General features: G+C 52.7%; 2 protein-coding genes across 11 annotated transcripts in view; both read right to left on the reverse strand.

Annotated features, from left to right (window-relative positions):
* Window positions 1-70: 70 nt before the first annotated feature.
* Window positions 71-3,367, reverse strand: TMEM160 (transmembrane protein 160). Its single transcript, XM_002762265.6, has 3 exons — window positions 3,150-3,367; window positions 766-858; window positions 71-418 (listed from the first exon to the last, which is right to left on the reverse strand). The coding sequence occupies exons 1-3, from the start codon at window positions 3,355-3,357 to the stop codon at window positions 153-155; spliced, it is 567 nt and encodes a 188-aa protein (XP_002762311.3). The 5' UTR covers window positions 3,358-3,367; the 3' UTR covers window positions 71-152.
* Window positions 3,368-14,737: 11,370 nt separating this feature from the next.
* Window positions 14,738-18,337, reverse strand: part of ZC3H4 (zinc finger CCCH-type containing 4) — a 46,176-nt gene continuing 42,576 nt past the window's right edge. For all 10 annotated transcript variants that reach the window (XM_035286344.3, XM_078360217.1, XM_078360216.1 and 7 more), the window contains one exon: window positions 14,738-18,321. In XM_035286344.3, coding sequence (XP_035142235.3) covers window positions 16,808-18,321 — 1,514 coding nt within the window. In that variant the 3' untranslated portion in view covers window positions 14,738-16,807. The remainder of the gene's footprint in view (window positions 18,322-18,337) is intronic.

The raw sequence follows: 18,337 nt of genomic DNA on the forward strand, positions 1-18,337 counted from the left end.
TCTCCCGCCTCCCGGGTTAGTCCGCTCCTGGCTGCCCTTCCCCAAGGAACACGAACCAGCACTCGGCATCTGGAGGAGGGGAGGTCAGGTTTTAATGTCCCAGTCCTCGGGCGCCGCCGTCCAGCGCCTGCCAAGCCCCGCGGCCGTGTGGCTCACTCAGGTGGTGGCCGACCCGCATCATCAGGGCCTTCCGCGGAGGCCGCCCCGTCGTCCTCGGGTACCAGCTCCACGTCCAGCTCCAGCTGCCCCATGTAGAGGCCCACGGCGCACGCCCAGAGCAGGCTGGCGGCCAGCACGGCGCCCACGCCCGCGGCCGCGCCCCCCAGCGTCAGCTGCATGGGTCCTCGCAGCGCCGCCAGGCCCACTGTGTACGAGGCGCTGCCCCACACCACGCACAGGCCGCCCAGCAGGAAGAAGCCTGCGGGAGAGGCAGGGTAGTGCCAGGCCCAAGGTCGCGGGGTTGGGAGAGGAAAAGGTATCGGGGTGTGGGGGATGGTCTGGAGCGGAGACAGGAATAGTGGTAGGGGCTGGACTGCACCTTTAAGAATCAGATCGGAGGGGAGGGGACCATAGCCATGTCCTGGGCCACCCACTTGTGGGCCTAGTGCCCATGGGAGGGGTGTCATCTGGTAGGGGAAGAATGGGGGTTCTGTACTTACTACCGGGGATAGGATGGGGAGAGAGTCTATCCTAACCAGGGCAGGGGGCAGGGGCTGTGCATTCCTGGATCCCTGAGGGGGGGCAAGAGGGGGCGTCTGCACTCACCATAGGCTGCTTCCCGACCCATGTCACTCTGCATGAAGGAGATGACCCCGATGCCCGATGCCAGGAGGCCATTTCGGAACCAGGAGAGGAAGGCTGCAGGGAGGGGGTATGGGGGGATTAGCATCACCTGCAACCCTACCTCAATCCCCCTCACCCGCTCGAAGTAAGGGGCCTCCAGCTCCCCCACCCCGTCCAGCCACAAGGCAAGCCCACCCCAAATCCTCATCTCTTCCAGTAAGCCCCTCACCTAACCACATCCCCCACACCCTCTCTGGCCACCACTTTAGAGCCCTTCTCCCCCAAACTCTGCAACACTAAGGATTCAAGGGCTGGGCGCAGTGGCTCACACCCGTAGATCCCAGCACTTTGGGAGGCCAAGGCAGGCAGATCATGAGTCAGGAGTTTGAGACCAGCCTGCCAACACAGTAAATCCCCCGTCTCTACTAAAAATACACAAATTAGTTGGGTGTGGTGGCACACGCCTGTAGTCCCAGCTACTCCGGAAGCTGAGGCAGGAGACTCACTTGAACCCGGGAAGCAGATGTTGCAGTGAGGCGAGATCCTGCCACTGAACTCCAGCCTGGGTGACAGAGCAGGACACTGCCTCAAAATAAAAAGGATTCAAGATGATGGTTCCTGCAGAATATGGGGAAAAATCTAGGACCAAAGTGGCTGAACCTCCAGACTCTTAGAAGCCATCTTGGGGTTGGGCGCGGTGGCTCACGCCTGTAATCCCAGCACTTTGGGAGGCCAAGTGGGCGGATCACGAGGTCAGGAGATCGAGACCATCCTGGCCAACATGGTGAAACCCCGTCTCTACTAAAAATACAAAAATTAGCCGGACATGGTGGCACGTGCCTCTGGTCCCAGCTACTCGGGAAGCTGAGGCAGAAGAATCGCTTGAAACCAGGAAGCAGAGGTTGCAGCGAGCCGAGATTGCACCACTGCACTCCAGACTGGTGACAGAGCAAGACTCCATCTCAAAAAAAAAAAAAAGCCATCTTGGTCAACCCCTTCCCTCTACGTGTACCCCCACAGCCTGTCAGCTCACTTCTTTCTCAGAACTCTGGGACAAACTGTTTCCTAACCCAAGCTGCTCCCTAGCCTCGCCCTGCCTTTCCTTCAAATGCCACCATCTCCTACCGAGTATGGCCTGGACCAATCCCATCCACGTCCATCTCCATTCAAGTCCCTGGTGTGGACAGCCCACTACATCCTATATCTAGATGCCCAGTCCTGGCCAGGTGAGGTGGCTCATGCCTGTAATCCCAGCACGTTGAGAGGCCAAGGCGGGAGGACTGTCTAAGACCAAGAGTTCGAGACCAGCCTGGGCAAAAAAGCAAGACCCCATCTCTACCTAAATTAAAATAGCCAGGCGCGGTGGCTCACGCCTGTAATCCCAGCACTTTGGGAGCCCGAGGCAAGCAGATCACCTGAGGTCGCGAGTTCAAGACCAGCCTAACATGGAGAAACCCCGTTTCTACTAAAAATACAAAATTAGCAGGGCGTGGTGGTGCATGCCTGTAATCCCAGCTACTCAGGAGACTGAAGCAGGAAAATAAAAAAATTAAAATAAATAAAAACAAAGAGACTGAAGCAGGAGAATCACTTGAACCTGGGAGGCAGAGGTTGCAGTGAGCCAAGATTGCGCCACTGCACTCCAGCCTGGGCAACAAGAGAGAAACTCCGTCTCAAAAAAAAAAAAAAAAAAAAAAAAATTAAAATAGTTGGGCGCAGTGGTGTGTGCCTGTAGCTCCTTAGCTCAGCTAAGCAGGAGGCTGAGGCAGGAGGATGGTTGAGCCCACGAGTTCAAGGCTGCAGTGCGCTACCGTTGCACCACCGCACTCCAGCCCAGGTGACAGAGCAAGGCACTGTAATTTGAAACATTTTTTTAAAAGATAGCTAGTCTGCTCCATTCGGGACCTCGCCTCCGATACAAGCCCCTCCCCCTGCAGCCTAGATCACCTCCCCTTCCAATCAGCTGAGAGGTTTTTCCCTATTGGTTTCCCCTCCTCCAATCCAGAGCTTCCCCCTCTTCTGCGAGGATCCACACTCCCGCTCTCTGCACAGTGGTGGCCCCTGCAATCAGAACGGATCCTTCTTGTATACAACTCCACAGACTCTAAGCTCTCCCTGGAAGCCCCTCTCTTCACGGCAGGCGCGATTCTATGAGGCTGCCTCCAGCAACCCGACAACCCCCTCCCATCTCTACTGCGCCCGGTTACCCGGGGTCTCCGTCCTCCCCGCAAGCCCGTCCTCTCTGCGGGCACCTGCGCTTCCCTGCGCTCACACGGAAGCCCTTCCCGCAGCCGAACCCGGGCCCCGTTTCCTGCAGAAGTCCCCACCCCGTCCCATCCACACCGCCCCCAACCCCAGCAACTGACCTGTCTCGTGCGCCTTCCGGAGGAGCCAGGCGTCTGCACGGTCCAGCTCGGACACCGGGGGCGGCGAAGCCCCGGCGCGGGGGCCGTGGCCAGGAGCAACGGACCCCCGAGCACCCCCGCTCCGGGGCCGCTGAGGCGGCAGTAACGACCTCCGGAAGCGGAGACGGGCCAGCCGGGCGGCCCGAGCCCACCACCAGCCGCCTCCCATGGTTCGCACTACTGCCGCTGCGCGCCGTACCGCCCCACGGGTCTCTGGTAGGTTGCAACCCGCGTCACTCAGGATAAACGGCTTATCCATTGGCCATGCGCTCGCCATTCAGGCCCGGCTCGAACTGTCCATTGGTTGGAATGATAGCGATTCCCCCCTTCTGTCATCTAGGCCGGTAGTGTGCGTCCCTCCTTGATTTTGTCACTGGACTACGAATCCCAGAAATCATTGCACTCGGGGAAGGCCGATCTTCAGAAGCCGTCAGCGAGATGTCTGCAGGGACTTGTAGTTTTTATCCTTTTTTTTTTTTTTAAACGAAGTACATGCTGAACACCTATTGTAGTTTGTATTAACAACGTTAATTCCAATGGCGAGAAAACAAAACAAAACGTGGGGCACTTAATATAGAACCTTTGCAAAATCTGCAGGATCCCAAAGAGGAGAGTAAACCTCACCAGTAATTCCCAATGAGTGATTACTACTACCATTTTGTTGTATTCCTGTCTTTTTTCTATGCAGATGTAAAATAAGATGGCACCTGACACATTAATTTTTCTTTTTTTTTTTTTTTCAAAGACAGGGTTTCACCATGTTGGCCAGGCTGGTCTTGAACTCCTCCTGATCTCAGGTGATCCGCCAGCCTAGGCTTCCCAAAGTGCTGAGATTACAGGCGGGAGCCACCACGCCCGGCCTAATTTTTCTTCACATAAAAAGATATCGTGATGATTAACCCACGGCATTAATTTGGCGTGAGCCACCACGCCTGGCCCTGCAGCTCTATTTATTATGAGACCAAAAAAAAAAAAAAAAAAAAAGACTTTAAATCTGTGTCTTTCTGATCCTGTGCACTGGGAAGCCATAGAGGATTTATGAAGAGGCAAAAAAAAAAAAAAATTGACAATATTCAATTTATGTGTTAAGAAGATCCTTCTGGGCCGCCAGACGCGGTGGTTCAAGCCTGTAATCCCAGCACTTTGGGAGGCCGAGGCGGGTGGATCACGAGGTCAAGAGATTGAGACCATCCTAGTCAACATGGTGAAACCCCGTCTCTACTAAAAGTACAAAAAATTAGCTGGGCATGGTGGCGTGTGCCTGTAATCCCAAGTACTCAGGAGGCTGAGGCAGGAGAATTGCCTGAACCCAGGAGGCAGAGGTTGCGGTGAGCCGAGATCGCACCATTGCACTCCAGCCTGGGTAACAAGAGCGAAACTCCATCTCAAAAAAAAGAAAAAGAAGAAGAAGATCCTTCTGGGCTAGGTGCGGTGGCTCACACCTGTATTCCCAGCACTTTGGAAGGCTAAGGCGGGTGGATCACCTGAGGTCAGGAGTTCAAGAACTGTCTGACCAACATGGTGAAACCCCTTCTTTATAAAAAAAAAAAAAAGAAGAAGAAGAAGTTCCTTCCGTCTGGCCGTGGTGGCTCAGGCCTGTAATCCCAACACTTTGGGGGCCTGAGGCAGGTGGATCACTTGAGGTCAGGAGTTTGGGACAAGCTTGGCCAACATGGTGAAACTCTGTCTCTACTAAAAATACAAAGATTAGCCAGGTATGGTGGTGCACACCTGTCATCCCAGTTACTCAGAGGCTGAGGCACAAGAATTACTTGAACCTGGAAGGCAGAGGTTGCAGTGAGTCGAGATCTTGCCACAGCACTCCAGCCTGAGCGACAGAGCGAGACTCCAACCCCCTCAAAAAAAAAAAAAAAAAAAAAGAGCCTTCCCTGGACATAGCAGCCTGCAGTTCCAAGAAAAAAAGGAAGAAAGAAAAATAAATAAATAAATAAATAAATAACAAGATCCTGGCTGTGCGCTGTGGCTCATGCCTGTAATCCCAGCACTTTGAGAGGCCAAATCAAGTGGACCACCAGGTCAGGAGTTTGAGACCAGCCCCAGATATGGTAAAACCATGTCTCTATTAAAAATACAAAAATTTGCTGAGTGTGATGGCAGGCGCCTGTAGTCCCAGCTACTTGGGAGGCTGAGGCAGGAGAATCGCTTGAACCCAGGAGGCGAAGTTTGCAGTGAGCCAAGATGGAGCCACTGCAGTCTAGCCTGGGCAACAGAGCAAGACTCCATCTCAAAAAAAAAAAAAAGAAGATCCTTCCGTCTCTCAATAGAGGATGTGCTGTGGCAGGGAGACATACAGGTGGATAGGTGAGCTTATCAACAGCTATCTATTTCTCTGGATCCCTCCCCTAGTCCAAATCCTTATTGTATTTCACCTAGAAAACTGAAACCAGGATGGCCAATGGTCTCCAGGCTCCCTAAGGTAGATTTCCCATTTATTAATTCAGCAAATATTTATTGAGTATCTACTGTGGGACAGGTTTTGTTTGAAGCACTGGGAATGCAGCAGCAAACAACAAAGAAATTATAAATATTCGTGTCCTGGGGGTGATGACATTCTTGGGATGGACGGAGAACCAAGAAACAATTAATGTAGGCTGCTGGTGGTGGCTCATGTCTGTAATCCAAGCACTTTGGGAGGCTGAGGCAGGTGGATCACAAGGTCAGGAGTTTGAGATCAGTCTGGTCAATATGATGAAACCCTGTCTCTACTGACAATACAAAAAGTAGCCGTGTGTGGTGGTGCATGCCTGTAATCCCAGCTACTCCAGAGGCTGAGGCAGGAGAATCACCTGAACCCAGGAGGCAGGGGTTGTGGTGAGCCGAGATCATGCCATTGGACTCCAGCCTGGGCAACAAGAGTAAAACTCTGTGTTAAAAAAATTTTTTTCAAGAAAAAATCAGTCTCTTTTTTTCTTTCTTTTTTGAGACAGGGTTTCGCTCTTGTTGCCCAGGCTGGAGTGCAATGGCACCATCTCAACTCACCTAAACTTCTGCCTCCCAGATTCAAGCAATTCTCTTGCCTCGGCCTCCCAAGTAGCTGGGATTACAGGCAGGTGCCACCAGGCCTGACTAATTTTGTATTTTTAGTAGAGACAGTTTGTCTCTATTAAAAAAAGGCTGGTCTCGAACCCGCGACCTCAGATGATCCACCCGCATCAGCCTCCCAAAGTGCTGAGATTACAGCCATGAGCCACAGTGCCCAGTCAAGATCTGTCTCTTTAAGGCAGATTTGTTTTCTCTGCCTTGACCTCTTCTGGTGTTCAGCTATTCAGCTCCACCTTCTCTCATCAGCATAAAACATTTCACCAGCCAAGAATGTGAAAAATGTGTCTGGAATATTTTCAGCTTGCACTTAATCCCATTTAAAGCTCTGCATTCATGGCCAGCCTGCGGGCTGTGCAGTGCAGTCCATTTGAACTCCCTCCTCTAGCTTAACCCCCTTGGTAGCTCCCCTACCCTTCCTCTCCATCAAATCCAAGCCCTGCCCAGTAGAAGATAAAGGAGCTGATTTCCAGAGGTGCCTGGCCCAGCAGGCCTTGTAGCCAAGGTCCCAGGGGGCAGTGGAGGGTTCTGGAAGGTCTTCCTCTCATTGGTGGGTTTAAGCTGGGGAACATCACCAGATGCACATTTAAAGCATCCTTGAAGGCTGAGCACAAGGGTTTATGTGTGTAATCTGAGTGCTTTGGGAGGCTGAGGTGGGAGGATGGCTTGAGGCCAGGAGTTCAGGACCAGCCTGGGCAACAAAATGAAACCTCATTTCGTTTTTTTTGTTGTTGTTTTTTTTTTGAGATGGAGTTTCGCTCTTGTTGCCCAGGCTGGAGTGCAATGGCGCGATCTCGGCTCACTGCGACCTCCGCCTCCTGAGTTCAGGCAATTCTCCTGCCTCAACCTCCTGAGTAGCTGGGATTACAGGCATGCGCCACCATGCCCAGCTAATTTTTTGTATTTTTAGTAGAGATGGGGTTTCACCATGTTGACCAGGATGGTCTCGATCTGTTGACCTCATGATCCACCCGCCTTGCCTCCCAAAGTGCTGGGATTACAGGCGTGAGCCACCGCGCCTGGCTCATTTCGTTTTTTGTTTGTTTTGAGTCAGAGTCTGGCTCTGTCACCCGGGCTGGAGTGCAGTGGTGTGATCTCATCTCACTGCAACCTCTGCCTCCCAGGTTCAAGTGATTCTCCTGCCTCAGCCTCCTGAGTAGCTGGGACTACAGACATGTGCCACTATTCCAGGCTAATTTTTGTATTTTTAGTAGAGACAGTGTTTTGCCATGTTGGCCAGGCTGGTCTCAAACTCCTGACCTCAAGTGATTCACCTGCCTCAGCCTCCCAAAGTGCTGGAACTACAGGTGTGAGCCACTGCACCCGGCCTGAAACCTCATTTTATATAAAATTTTTTTTAAATTAGCTGGGTGTAGTGGTGTACACTTGCAGTCCCAGCTACTTCACAGGCTGAGGTGGGAGGGCTGCTTGAGCCCAGGAGATCGAGGCTGCAGAGAGCTATGATTGTGCCACTGCACTCCAGCCTGGGCAAGAGAGAGAGACCCTGTCTTTTCTCTCTCTCTTTTTTTTTAAAGACGGGGTTTCACTATGTTGGTCAGACTGGTTTTAAACTCCTGACTTCAGGTGATCTGGCCACCTTGGCCCCCCAAAGTGCTATAATTACAGGCGAGAGCCACTGCCCCTGGCTTTAACATTTTTTTCTGATCAAGAATTCACAGTTGTCTTTTTTTTTTTTTTTTTTTTTTTTGAGATAGGGTTACACCATATTGGTCAGGCTGGTCTCGAACTCCAAACTTCAGGTGATCCACCCACCTCAGCCCCCCAAAGTCATGGGATTACAGGTGTGAGCCACCTTGCCTAGCCTAGCTGCCCCCATCTGACCCCTGCTTTGTCTAGAGCAAACATGAGTCAGGTTTATCTCCTTCCAGGGGCCCCTGAGCTTCTAGCTCACCCTCCAGTCTGAGCAGGAATGAAATGTGGAAGCTGCCTCCTGGTTCATGTCCTGAGAACTGCCTGAACCCATGCAGCCCTGTTTGGCAGTTGGCTTAGTCCCTGTCATCTGTGCAGCTTTCCCAGACTGCAAACCCCCGCTTAACATAGAAAGTAAATGTCTTTTTGGCTTGGTTTTGAGGTGCTTGAAGATTTCTGACACTAGGACATTCTCTCTAATGCAACAAATTTTATAAATAAAGATCCTCAATATTTGAGTTTAGGTTTTGGGTTTTTTGTTTGTTTGTTTGTTTTACCATGTTGGCCAGGCTGGTCTTGAACTCCTGACCTCAGGTGATCTGCCCACCTTGGCCTCCCAAAGTGCTGAGATTACAGGTGTGAGCCACCGTGCCCCACCTTTTTTTTTTTTTTTTCCTGAGATGGAGTCTTGCTCTGTCGCCCAGGCTGGAGTGCAGTGGTGCGATCTTGGCTGATTGCAACCTCTCCCTCCCGGGTTCAAGCAATTCCCCTGCTTCAGCCTCCCAAGTAGCTGGGATTACAGGCGCGCACCACCATGCCTGGCTAATTTTTGGTATTGTAGGAGAGAAGGGGTTTTATCATGAGCTACCACGCCCGGCCCGGATATGTTTAAATGTTTTGGGGGCCGGGCATGGTAGCTCGAGCCTATAATCCCAGCACTTTGGGATTCTGTGGCAAGAGGATCACTTGAGTCCAGAAGTTTCAGAGCAGCCTGGGCAACATAGAGAGACCCCATCATTAAAAATAATTTTTACTTGCCAGTGCGGTGACTCAAGCCTGTAATCCCAGCACTTTGGGAAGCTGAGGCAAGCGGATCACTTGAGATCAGGAGTTCGAGACCAGTCTGGCCAACTTGGAGAAACCCCGTCTCTACTAGAAGTCCAAAAATTAGCTGGGTGTATTGGTACGCACCTGTAATTCCAGCTACTCAGGAGGCTGAGGCAGGAGAATCACTTGACTCGGGTGGCGGAGGTTACAGTGAGCTGAGACCGCACTATCATACTTCAGCTTGGGCAAGAAGAACGAAACTCCATCTCAGAAAAAAATACAAATGATAATAATAATAATTTTTACCTGTAATCCCAGCTTTTTGGGAGACTGAAGTGTGCGGGTCACCTGAGGGCAAGATTCGGAGACCAGCCTGGCCAACACAGTAAACCCTGTCTTTACTGAAAATGCTACACTTAGCTGGGCATGGTGGCACGTGCCTGTGATCCCAGCTACTCAGGAGGCCGAGGCGGAGAATCGCTGGAACCCAGGAGACAGATTTTGCAGTGAGCTGAGATAGCGCCACTGCACTCCAGCCTGGGTGACAGAGAACGACTCTGTCTCAAAAATAAATAAATACATTTTTATTTTTATGTATTTCTTTTTGAGACCGAGTCTTGCTCTGTCATCCAGGCTGGAGGGCAGTGACCCCATCTCAAAAAAAAAAAAAAATTCACAGAATTCATTGAAAGTGGTGATGCTCCCAGTTATGGGGTATTCTAAAATGGAATGCTGTAGTCCAAGAATACAGGTGAAAATCAGCCCAGGGAAGATGGGCATTCAGCAGGGCCCAGGAGCAGGATCCTGTCATGAGGCTCCCAGCCCTCTTGTCCCCGGAGAACGTGGACAGCACTCACTTTACCCAGCAGCAGCCTGTCACAGTACCTGCGGAGCTTTGTCGACCAGGGCAGCTCATGGAAGCCTTACTGTGGAGAATCTTCAATTACCCCCGAGACACGTAAACCCAGTAGGCCTCCTGAGACTGATGTCTCACCTCAGCCAACAGCCCTTCCAGATGTCAACTGATACCCTGTGACCCCAGGGCCCCTCCCTGAGTCGCACTGCTACTAGCTAGTTGGCCCAAGGCCTCTAGGTAAACCAAGATAATTTTATCAGAAATGACATTCCAGGGATTTAGAGGAGGGGACCTGGAAGGCACAGAGGGCAAAGGTCTTACCTCTCTTTGGGGAAGGTTAAATTCTTCACTACATGGAACCAAACAATGCAGGCACCAGAAGCTGCAAAAGACAAAGAAACGAATTCTCCTCTGAGCACCATGAGAGGAACACAACCCAGCCAACAGTTTCATTTTATTAATTTTTTTGTTTTATTTATTTATTTATATTTTATTATTAGTTTTTGAGACGGAATCTTGCTCTGTCACCCAGGCTGGAATGCAATGGCACAATCTCAGCTCACTGCAACCTCTGCCTCCCACGTTCAAGAGATTCTCCTGCCTCAGCCTCCTGAGTAGCTGAGATTACAGGGGCATACTCCCACACCCGGCTAATTTTTTGTATGTTTCACCATGTTGGTCAGGCTGGTCTCAAACTCCCGACCTCCTGATCTGCCCACCTTGGCCTCCAAAGTGCTTGGATTACAGGCGTGAACCACCACGCCTGGCCTTTTTTTTTTTTTTTTTTTTTTTTTTAGATAGAGTCTCACTCTGTTACCCAGGCTGGAGTGCAGTGGCTTGATCTAGGCTCACTGCAACCACCACCTCCAGGGCTCAGCCTCCCCAGTAACTGGGACCACCTGCACACACTGCCACACCTGGCTAATATTTGTATTTCTTGTAGAGATGGGGTCTCACCATATTGCCCAGGCTGGCTTCAAACTCGGGTTCAAGCCATACATCCATGTCAACCTCCCAGAGTGTTGGTTAGAGGTGTGAGCCACTGTACCCTGCCGGTTTTATTTTTTGAAATTTGTATTTTTGGGCCGGATGCGGTCCAAAATCACAGCTATAATCCCAGCACTTTGGGAGGCCGAGGCGGGTGGATCACGAGGTCAAGAGATTGAGACCATCCTGGTCAATGTGGTGAAACCCCGTCTCTACTAAAAATACAAAAAATTAACTGGGCATGGTGGTGTGCACCTGTAGTCCCAGCTACTCGGGAGGCTGAGGCAGGAGAATTGCTTGAACCCAGGAGGTGGAGGTTGCGGTGAGCTGAGCTCGTGCCATTGCACTCCAGCCTGGGTAACAACAGCAAAACTCCGTCTCAAAAAAAAAAAAAAAGAAATTTGTATTTTTGTGACAGGGTCTTGCTCTGTCACCCAAGCTGGAGTGCAGTGGTGCCAATATGGCTTCCTGCAACCTAGACCTCCCCAGCTCCAGCAATCCTCCCCTCTCAGTCTCCAGAGTAGCTGGGACTACAGAGGTGAGTCACCACACCCAGCTAACTTTTGTATTTTCTGGTAGATATAGGATTTTGCTGTGTTGCCCAGACTGGTCTCGAACTCCTGGGCTCAAGAGATCTGCCCACCTTGGCCTCTCAAAGTGCTGGGATTATAGGTGTGAGCCACAACACCTGGCTACATGTTGGTTTTAGATTTCTGAAATAGAATACATTTGTGGCTGGGTGCAATAGCTCACCCCTGTAGTCTCAGCACTTTGGGAGGCTGAGGCGGGTGGATTACCTGAGATCAGGAGTTCAAGGTCAGCCTGACCAACATGGAGAAATCCTGTCTCTACTAAAAATACAAAATTATCTGGGTGTGGTAGCGAGCACCTATAATCCCAGCTACTCGGGAGGCTGAGACAGGAGAATCGCTTGAACCCGGGATGCAGAGGTTGTGGTGAGCCACAATCACAACATTGCACTCCAGCCTGGGCAACAAGAGTGAAACTAAGTCTCCAAAAAAAAGAGAGAATACATTTGGGGCCAGGTGCGGTAGCTCACCCCTGTAATCCCAGCACCTTGGGAGGCTGAGAGTGGTAGATCACCTGAGGTCAGGAGTTTGAGATCAGCCTGGCCAATATGGTGAAACACCATCTCTACTAAAAATGCAAAAATTAGCTGGGCGTGGTGGTGCGCGCCTGTAATCTCAGCTACTGGGGAGGCTGAGGCAGGAGAATTGTTTGAACCCCAAAGAGTAGATGGGACTACATGTGTGCACCACCACACCCGCTAGTTTTTCTTGTATTTTGTAGAGATGGGGAGGGGTGTCTCTATATTCCCCAGGCTGGCCTTCAACTCCTGGCATCAAGCAATCCTCCTGCCTTGGCCTTCCAAAGTGCTGGGATTACAGGTGTGAGCCACCACACTTGGTTGGGAAACAGGATATTAATTGTTTTTTTGTTTGTTTGCTTGCTTGTTTTTTTTTTTTTTTTTTTTTGAGACAGTTTTACTCTTGTTACCCAGGCTGGAGTGCAATGGCCCGATCTCAGCTCACCGCAACCTCCGCCTCCTGGGTTCAGGCAATTCTCCTGCCTCAGCCTCCTGAGTAGCTGGGATTACAGGCACGCGCCACCATGCCGAGCTAATTTTTTGTATTTTTAGTAGAGACGGGGTTTCACCATGTTGACCAGGATGGTCTCGATCTGTTGACCTCGTGATCCACCCGCCTCAGCCTCCCAATTTGGGATTACAGGCTTGAGCCACCTAGCACAGCCAAGAGTCTTTCTAAGAGACAGCAGATGACACAGACACAGAAGAGAAAGCCTGGGGAAGACGGAGGCAGAGATTGAAGTGATGTCACCGCAAGCACAGGATTGCCCACAGCCACCAGAAGCTGCGAGTGGAAAGGAAGGATTCTCCCCTAGAGCCTCAGAGGGAGCCTCGCCCTGTGGACACCTTGATGGTGCACCTCTGACCTCTAGAACAAATTGCTGTCATGTTAAGCCACTCAGCTGTGGAGATACGTAGGCAGCCCTGGGGCGCTAATACCAGTGGAATGCCAAAATGGAATTCCAAAAACCCAATCGGCTGGCCAGACATGGTGGCTCATGCCTGTAATCCCAGCATTTTGAGAGGCTGAGGCAGGGGGATCAATTGAGGTTGGCAGTTTGAGACTAGCCTGACCAACATGGTGAAATCCTGTCTCTATTAAAAATCCAAAAATGAGCCGGGCGTGATGCCATGAGCCTGTAATCCCAGCTACTCAGGAGGCTGAGGCAGGAGAATCGCTTGAACCCAGGAGGCGAGGGTTGCAGTGAGCTGAGATTGCACTACTGCACTTCAACCTGGGTGACAGAGCAAGACTGTGTCTTAAAAAAAAAAAAAAACTAATCGGGCATGGTGGGAGACACCTGTAGTCCCAGTTATTTGGGAGGCTGAGGCAGGAGAATCACTTGAACCTGGGAGGCAGAGGTTGCAGTGAGCTGAGATCATGCCACTGGACTCCAGCCTCGGTGACAGCGAGGTCCTGCCACAAAAAAAGAAAAGAAAAAGAAAAACTAAAACAAAAAACAAGCAAACACAGGAAACAGTTAACACCTATAGGATCTGGGCAGTGGATCAGGGCAGGTACCCAAAGAGCATCTGGCACAAGTTGTTGGTCCCAGTGTCCAGGTAACCTTGGGTTGTGGAAGGCTCAACCACGTCCTGGTGCTGGTGCTCATCTCTGCCCGCCCTCAGACTCCACACCTTCCTCCAATGGAGATGGTCCTCAGACCCCATGCACTTCCTGAGCCACATCATCCACTCTTACAGGTCTGGTTTTTTTTTTTGAGACAGAGTCTCACTCTGTTGCCCAGGCTGGAGTGCAATGGCGTGATCTTGGCTCACTGCAACCTCCACCTCCCGGGTTCAAGGGATTCTCCTGCCTCAGCCTCCTGAGTAGCTGGGATTACAGGTGTGCGCTACCACGCCCGGCTGATTTTTGTAGTTTTTGTGGAGACGGGGTTTCACCATGTTGGGAAGACCTGACCTCGTGATCCGCCTGCCTTGGCCTCCCAAAGTGCTGGGATTACAGGCCTGAGCCACCGCGCCCAGCCAACTGCATGCCTTTCTAAAGCCATTGCAGTTCTGCGAATCCTCCTGCCGAGGGACTCTCTTTTCCCCCATGTAAATACAAAACAAAACCTTGTATCTGGGTCTTGGCCTTTTTCTTTTTCAAGAGACAGGATCAGATAAAAATAAATAAGAAAACAAAAAAAATAGAAAAAATAAATAAAAACTAAAAAAAAAGAAAAAGAAAAAAAAAAAGAGAGAGAGAGAGAGGGTCTCACTCTGGAGTGCAGTAGGGTGATCTAGCTCACTGCAGCGTCGAACTACTGGGTTCAAGGAATCCTCCTTCCTCAGCCTCCTGAAGTGCTGGGATTAGCAGTGTGAGCCACTGTGCCCAAACTGTATTGTTTTACCATGCATTCAGTCATCCATCCATCCATCCTTTGTATTTGTTGAGACATTTCAAAATTAAGTTTTGACATCAAAACTGATCTTTTTACAGAGGACGCCCCTGGCTATCACATGGGTAGGGTGCCCGCTAAAGCTCTCCTCGTCCCTAGAAGCCAGCCCAGCTGTCCTGTTTGTGTGGTCTTTGTCTGTGAACACCGAGTGGGCAGGTCCAGGCCTGTACAGGTCACCCCTGGATCCCAATGCTGACAGCGGCCAGCTCAGCAGCTCAGGGACCTTGGGATAATGCCAGCAGATGACCTGCTGCCATCTGCTGTGAACAGCCGATGCTGTCTGGAGGCACAAATTGTCCCTCAGTGTCCCCATGAGTTACCCTGAGGCTGACCGCTGAGAGAACAGGTCCAACGCTTCAGCCCCAGTCACCTTCCACCCTCCTCGTTAATTCCCAGAAGTGATGGTCTGGGGCAGCTTGGAGAGACCAGACCCACAGGCTTTTTAAAATAACTGCACCCTTTAATGGCAGGAATACAATTACTGGATTAAGAGACCACAGGAGAAAAGGCAGGTGACATTTCTGGAAGACAGATATGGAGTATAAAAAGGGTGTGAAATAGTCATGCGACGATCATTGTAAAAATACAGTTCATTATATACATATTTGCACCACCAACTCTCAACTCTGAAATAGTATTTACACTTTTGTTACAATCCTGGTTAGAGAACAATTTTTCTTTAAAAGCTCGGCCTAATGGCAAATGAGAATTTCGGGTGAATTCATAGTCCCATGAGGTTCTTAGGCTGAATAGTCCAAGAGGAAGGCTCCAGCTTCTATTTTAACCACAGATTTCGGTTTAAAAAATATTTTTCTTTTACAAAAGAAAATTTTTGAGAAAAAAAAAAACCCACAAAACACTGCCACACTGTGTATTCATACTTATTTTACAAACACTAAGAGCTGCACCCTCTGCTTCAAGGCCAACACTGGTGGCTGAAGACAAATCTCATTAATGATTACTTAAAAAAAAAAAAAAAGACAGAAAGACCAACCAACCAACCTGATCCCAGCGCTGACCCCTCAGGGCTGTGCAGCCCTGCAGGACACCCGCCTCCTGGCCCCAAACTATGAGCTTTTCATTCTCCTCTTTTTGGGGTGGGATAGGAGGAGCCTTGTTCAGCTGCCCTGAGGAGGGAGGGGAAATCCCTTGGCAGGTGACCAGGTCTCCTTATTGTCAGCCATGAAGAGAGGGCCTGCAGCCATGCAGCGGGTCAGGGAGCCGGGCAGATGGAGCCACAAGCGCACACTTCCTGAGGCTGCTCGAGGCCCAGAAGCAAGAGGCCAGCACCCCCTGCATCCATCTCCCAGGCTGTGTCCATGGGTGGGCCTCCTCCCGGGCTCCGTGGGCGAGGCTGGCCATGAGCCAGGGTGGGATTGTGGGGGCAGCACAGGCTCTCCCTCCCCTGCCCTGGCTGCAGGCTTCCTCTCCCTAGGCCCCTTTCTGGAAGTGTCCACAAATCCTACAACGACACACCTCGGAACCCCTGCATCTGCTGGCTTGGGAGAGGAAATCCAAACGCATCAATACCTCGGGCCCTGCAGGTCACACAGTGTGAGGAAGTGCAAGTAAAGCTGAGAAGAAACACTTGGCCAGGAGCCATCCCAGGGCCCCTGCTGTTGGGGCCTGGCGGAGCAGCCACTGCACGGATCCTGGAGCTGTCCGGGGCCTGGCTGCAGCGGGCACAGCGGGTGTGTGGCTTGAGGACCAGGACAGACCTGGTGTAGGGTGAGGAGGGTGTGGCCCCGATGGGACAGGTCGGGTAATACTGACAGAAAACTCGTGCGTGCCCCAGGGGCTGTCTCCCTGAGGTGGCTCTTCAGGGCCACCACACTGGCCCCCACTGCCTGTGTTTGGGTCCAGTTTTCATTCTAGAGGGTTCTGCTGCAGGCTGGGGGTGGGGGAGCATCCACTTGCTCTGGCTGGAGGGTGGTGGAGAGGGCCTGCATGCCAATCCAGGGACAGGAGCAGGCATGCGCCAGAGCCCCCGGAGTGCCACTGACAGCTTTTTCTTTAATACCTTTTTACTGTCACCGTCTCGAGTGGGTTGCCACGCCCCGTACTGAAGAGACAGTGATGGTGCACCCTAGGGTTCCAGAAACACCTGTACCTGCTTCCACACAGGCCCTGCCGCGGTCTGGGTTCTGGGTCTCTTCGGGCACGGGGTGAGGAGCATTCAGTGCCTTCCCAGACACCAACTGCTCCCTTTGTCCTGGAGAAAAGGGGCCATGCTTTGCCCAGAAAACCCACTGGACCTCCAGCAAGGCCGGGCATGAGTCGGTTTGCTCAGCAGGAGCCCGAGAGCCCGCCGCACTGACCAGAACTTAAGATGGTTATATACAATTTATAAGTCTCACAGAAAGTACTACTAAAAAAAAAAAAGAGAGAAGCAAAGAAAAAGAAAAGGGAACACCCAGCCTGCCTCTCCTGCCCCCCAAGATCCCCAGCCTGGTGATGCCCTGAATGCAACCCTGGGAAGGGCAGCTGGAGCTGCGGCTCTGGCCGGACACTACTGGCAAAAAGGGGAGGCCGTGGGGTCGAAGCCTTTAAAAACATCCTTCAGGGACGCCGCATCCTGCTCGCCCTCGCGGGCCGGGCTGTTCCCAGCAAATGGGCTTCCTGAGCCTGTCTTGGGTGCCTGCTTCACCGTCCCAAAGAGGGTGGGCACGGGCAGGTTGTGCACCCCAGGCTGGGGTGGGGCACCCTCCGGGGGCGGGGTGGCGGTGGTGGCAGCGGGGGCCGTGGCGGCTTTGGGCCGGGGCCGGTTGTAGCTGTTGTATCTGTCCGTAGGGGTGCCCCCATCGGCACCGGCCTTCCCCGTTTCTGGCTGTTCCAAGGCTGACTTGCGAACAAACGGGGGCTCCTTGGCCTTGGAGGCCGAGCTCTTGCCATTGCCCTCGGCACCCTTGGGCTGGGTACCCGTGTCGGCGGACGGCTCTGCAGCTTTGCCCCCTGCGTTGGGAGTCCTTGGGTCATAGAGGCTTATGCCGCTCAGCACACTGCTCTGCCCGCCCCCTCCACCCTGGCCCAGCCCACCAGCTGCCAGCACACGGGGGTCATAGGGAGCGGTGGCTGGAGGGGAGGCCTCCCCACTTGGGCTGGCGGTGGGAGAGGGCGCCTCAGTGGGGCCAGGCTTGGCAGCCCTGGAGGAAGCTGTGGAGTCTGTGGGTTTCTGCAACCGAGGGTCGGTGGGGGCTTTCCGCACCCGGGGGTCACTGGGTTTGTCGCTGGAGCCAGGGGTGACAGAGGAGCCGGTGGCACTGACCGTCTTGAGGATGCGAGAGAGAAGTTCAAAGTCAGGGAGGTTGGCGCCCTGTGTGCTAGAGTCTGTGGAGGTGCCTGGGCGCTGCCGAGTGTTGGGGGGCCCTGCCGTGGCAGCGCGGTGCAGCCGGGGGTCCAGGGTGGGCATGGACTGCAGGGCGGCAGGCACGGGGGGCACTACATCCTGCTTGGGGACGGGCAGGGGGATCAGGTCCTCGGGATTCCAGAGCACAGTGCGAGCAAAGCTGGGCTTGCTCAGGGTCACGTCCTTCTTGATGTGGCTGAACTGCTGCAGTTGTGACCGTGGGTCCCGCAGCGGGTGCCCAGGGAGTGGGTCCAGGGGAATGTTCACAGCCTTCTCCCGCAGGGCCCGCTCCCCTTCTTCCTCCTCTGCCGGGGGTGGCCCAGATCCCTTGGAACTGCTGGGGCCCACAGGGCTGGAATGAAGGCTGCCTTCGAGCTTGGAGGTGGGCAGGGCGCGGGCCAGCCGAGGATCTGAGGGTCCCGAATCCCCTGGGCCAGACCCACCAGAAGCCTCTGTGTGGCGGGTGAGTCTGGGGTCCCGGCTGAGGCGAGGGTCAGCCAGCCGGCTTCCTGGAGGGTGCCCCTTCTGGAGGCGGGGGTCCCCCAGCCCACTGCTGCTCAGCTCTCCGACTGAAGCGGGGGGTCGGCTGGATGTCTGCTGCCTCAGGGTCTTCAGGATGGAGGTGACACTGCTTCCACCCTCGTCCTCGTCACTTGAGTACCAGTTTCCAGTGTCACCTGGGAAAGAAGAGAG

The sequence above is a fragment of the Callithrix jacchus genome, chromosome 22, assembly GCF_049354715.1.
Source record: "Callithrix jacchus isolate 240 chromosome 22, calJac240_pri, whole genome shotgun sequence".
Lineage (NCBI taxonomy): Eukaryota > Metazoa > Chordata > Mammalia > Primates > Cebidae > Callithrix > Callithrix jacchus.

Bases quoted from the DNA above. Each gene is read 5' to 3' on its own strand.
- TMEM160 (XM_002762265.6), bottom strand. From the start codon at position 3,357: ATGGGAGGCGGCTGGTGGTGGGCTCGGGCCGCCCGGCTGGCCCGTCTC. The intron at 859-3,149 runs GTCAGTTGCTGG...CCCTCCCTGCAG, and splicing joins CCGGAAGGCGCACGAGACAG to CCTTCCTCTCCTGGTTCCGA. The intron at 419-765 runs GTGAGTGCAGAC...CCTCTCCCGCAG, and splicing joins GGGTCGGGAAGCAGCCTATG to GCTTCTTCCTGCTGGGCGGC.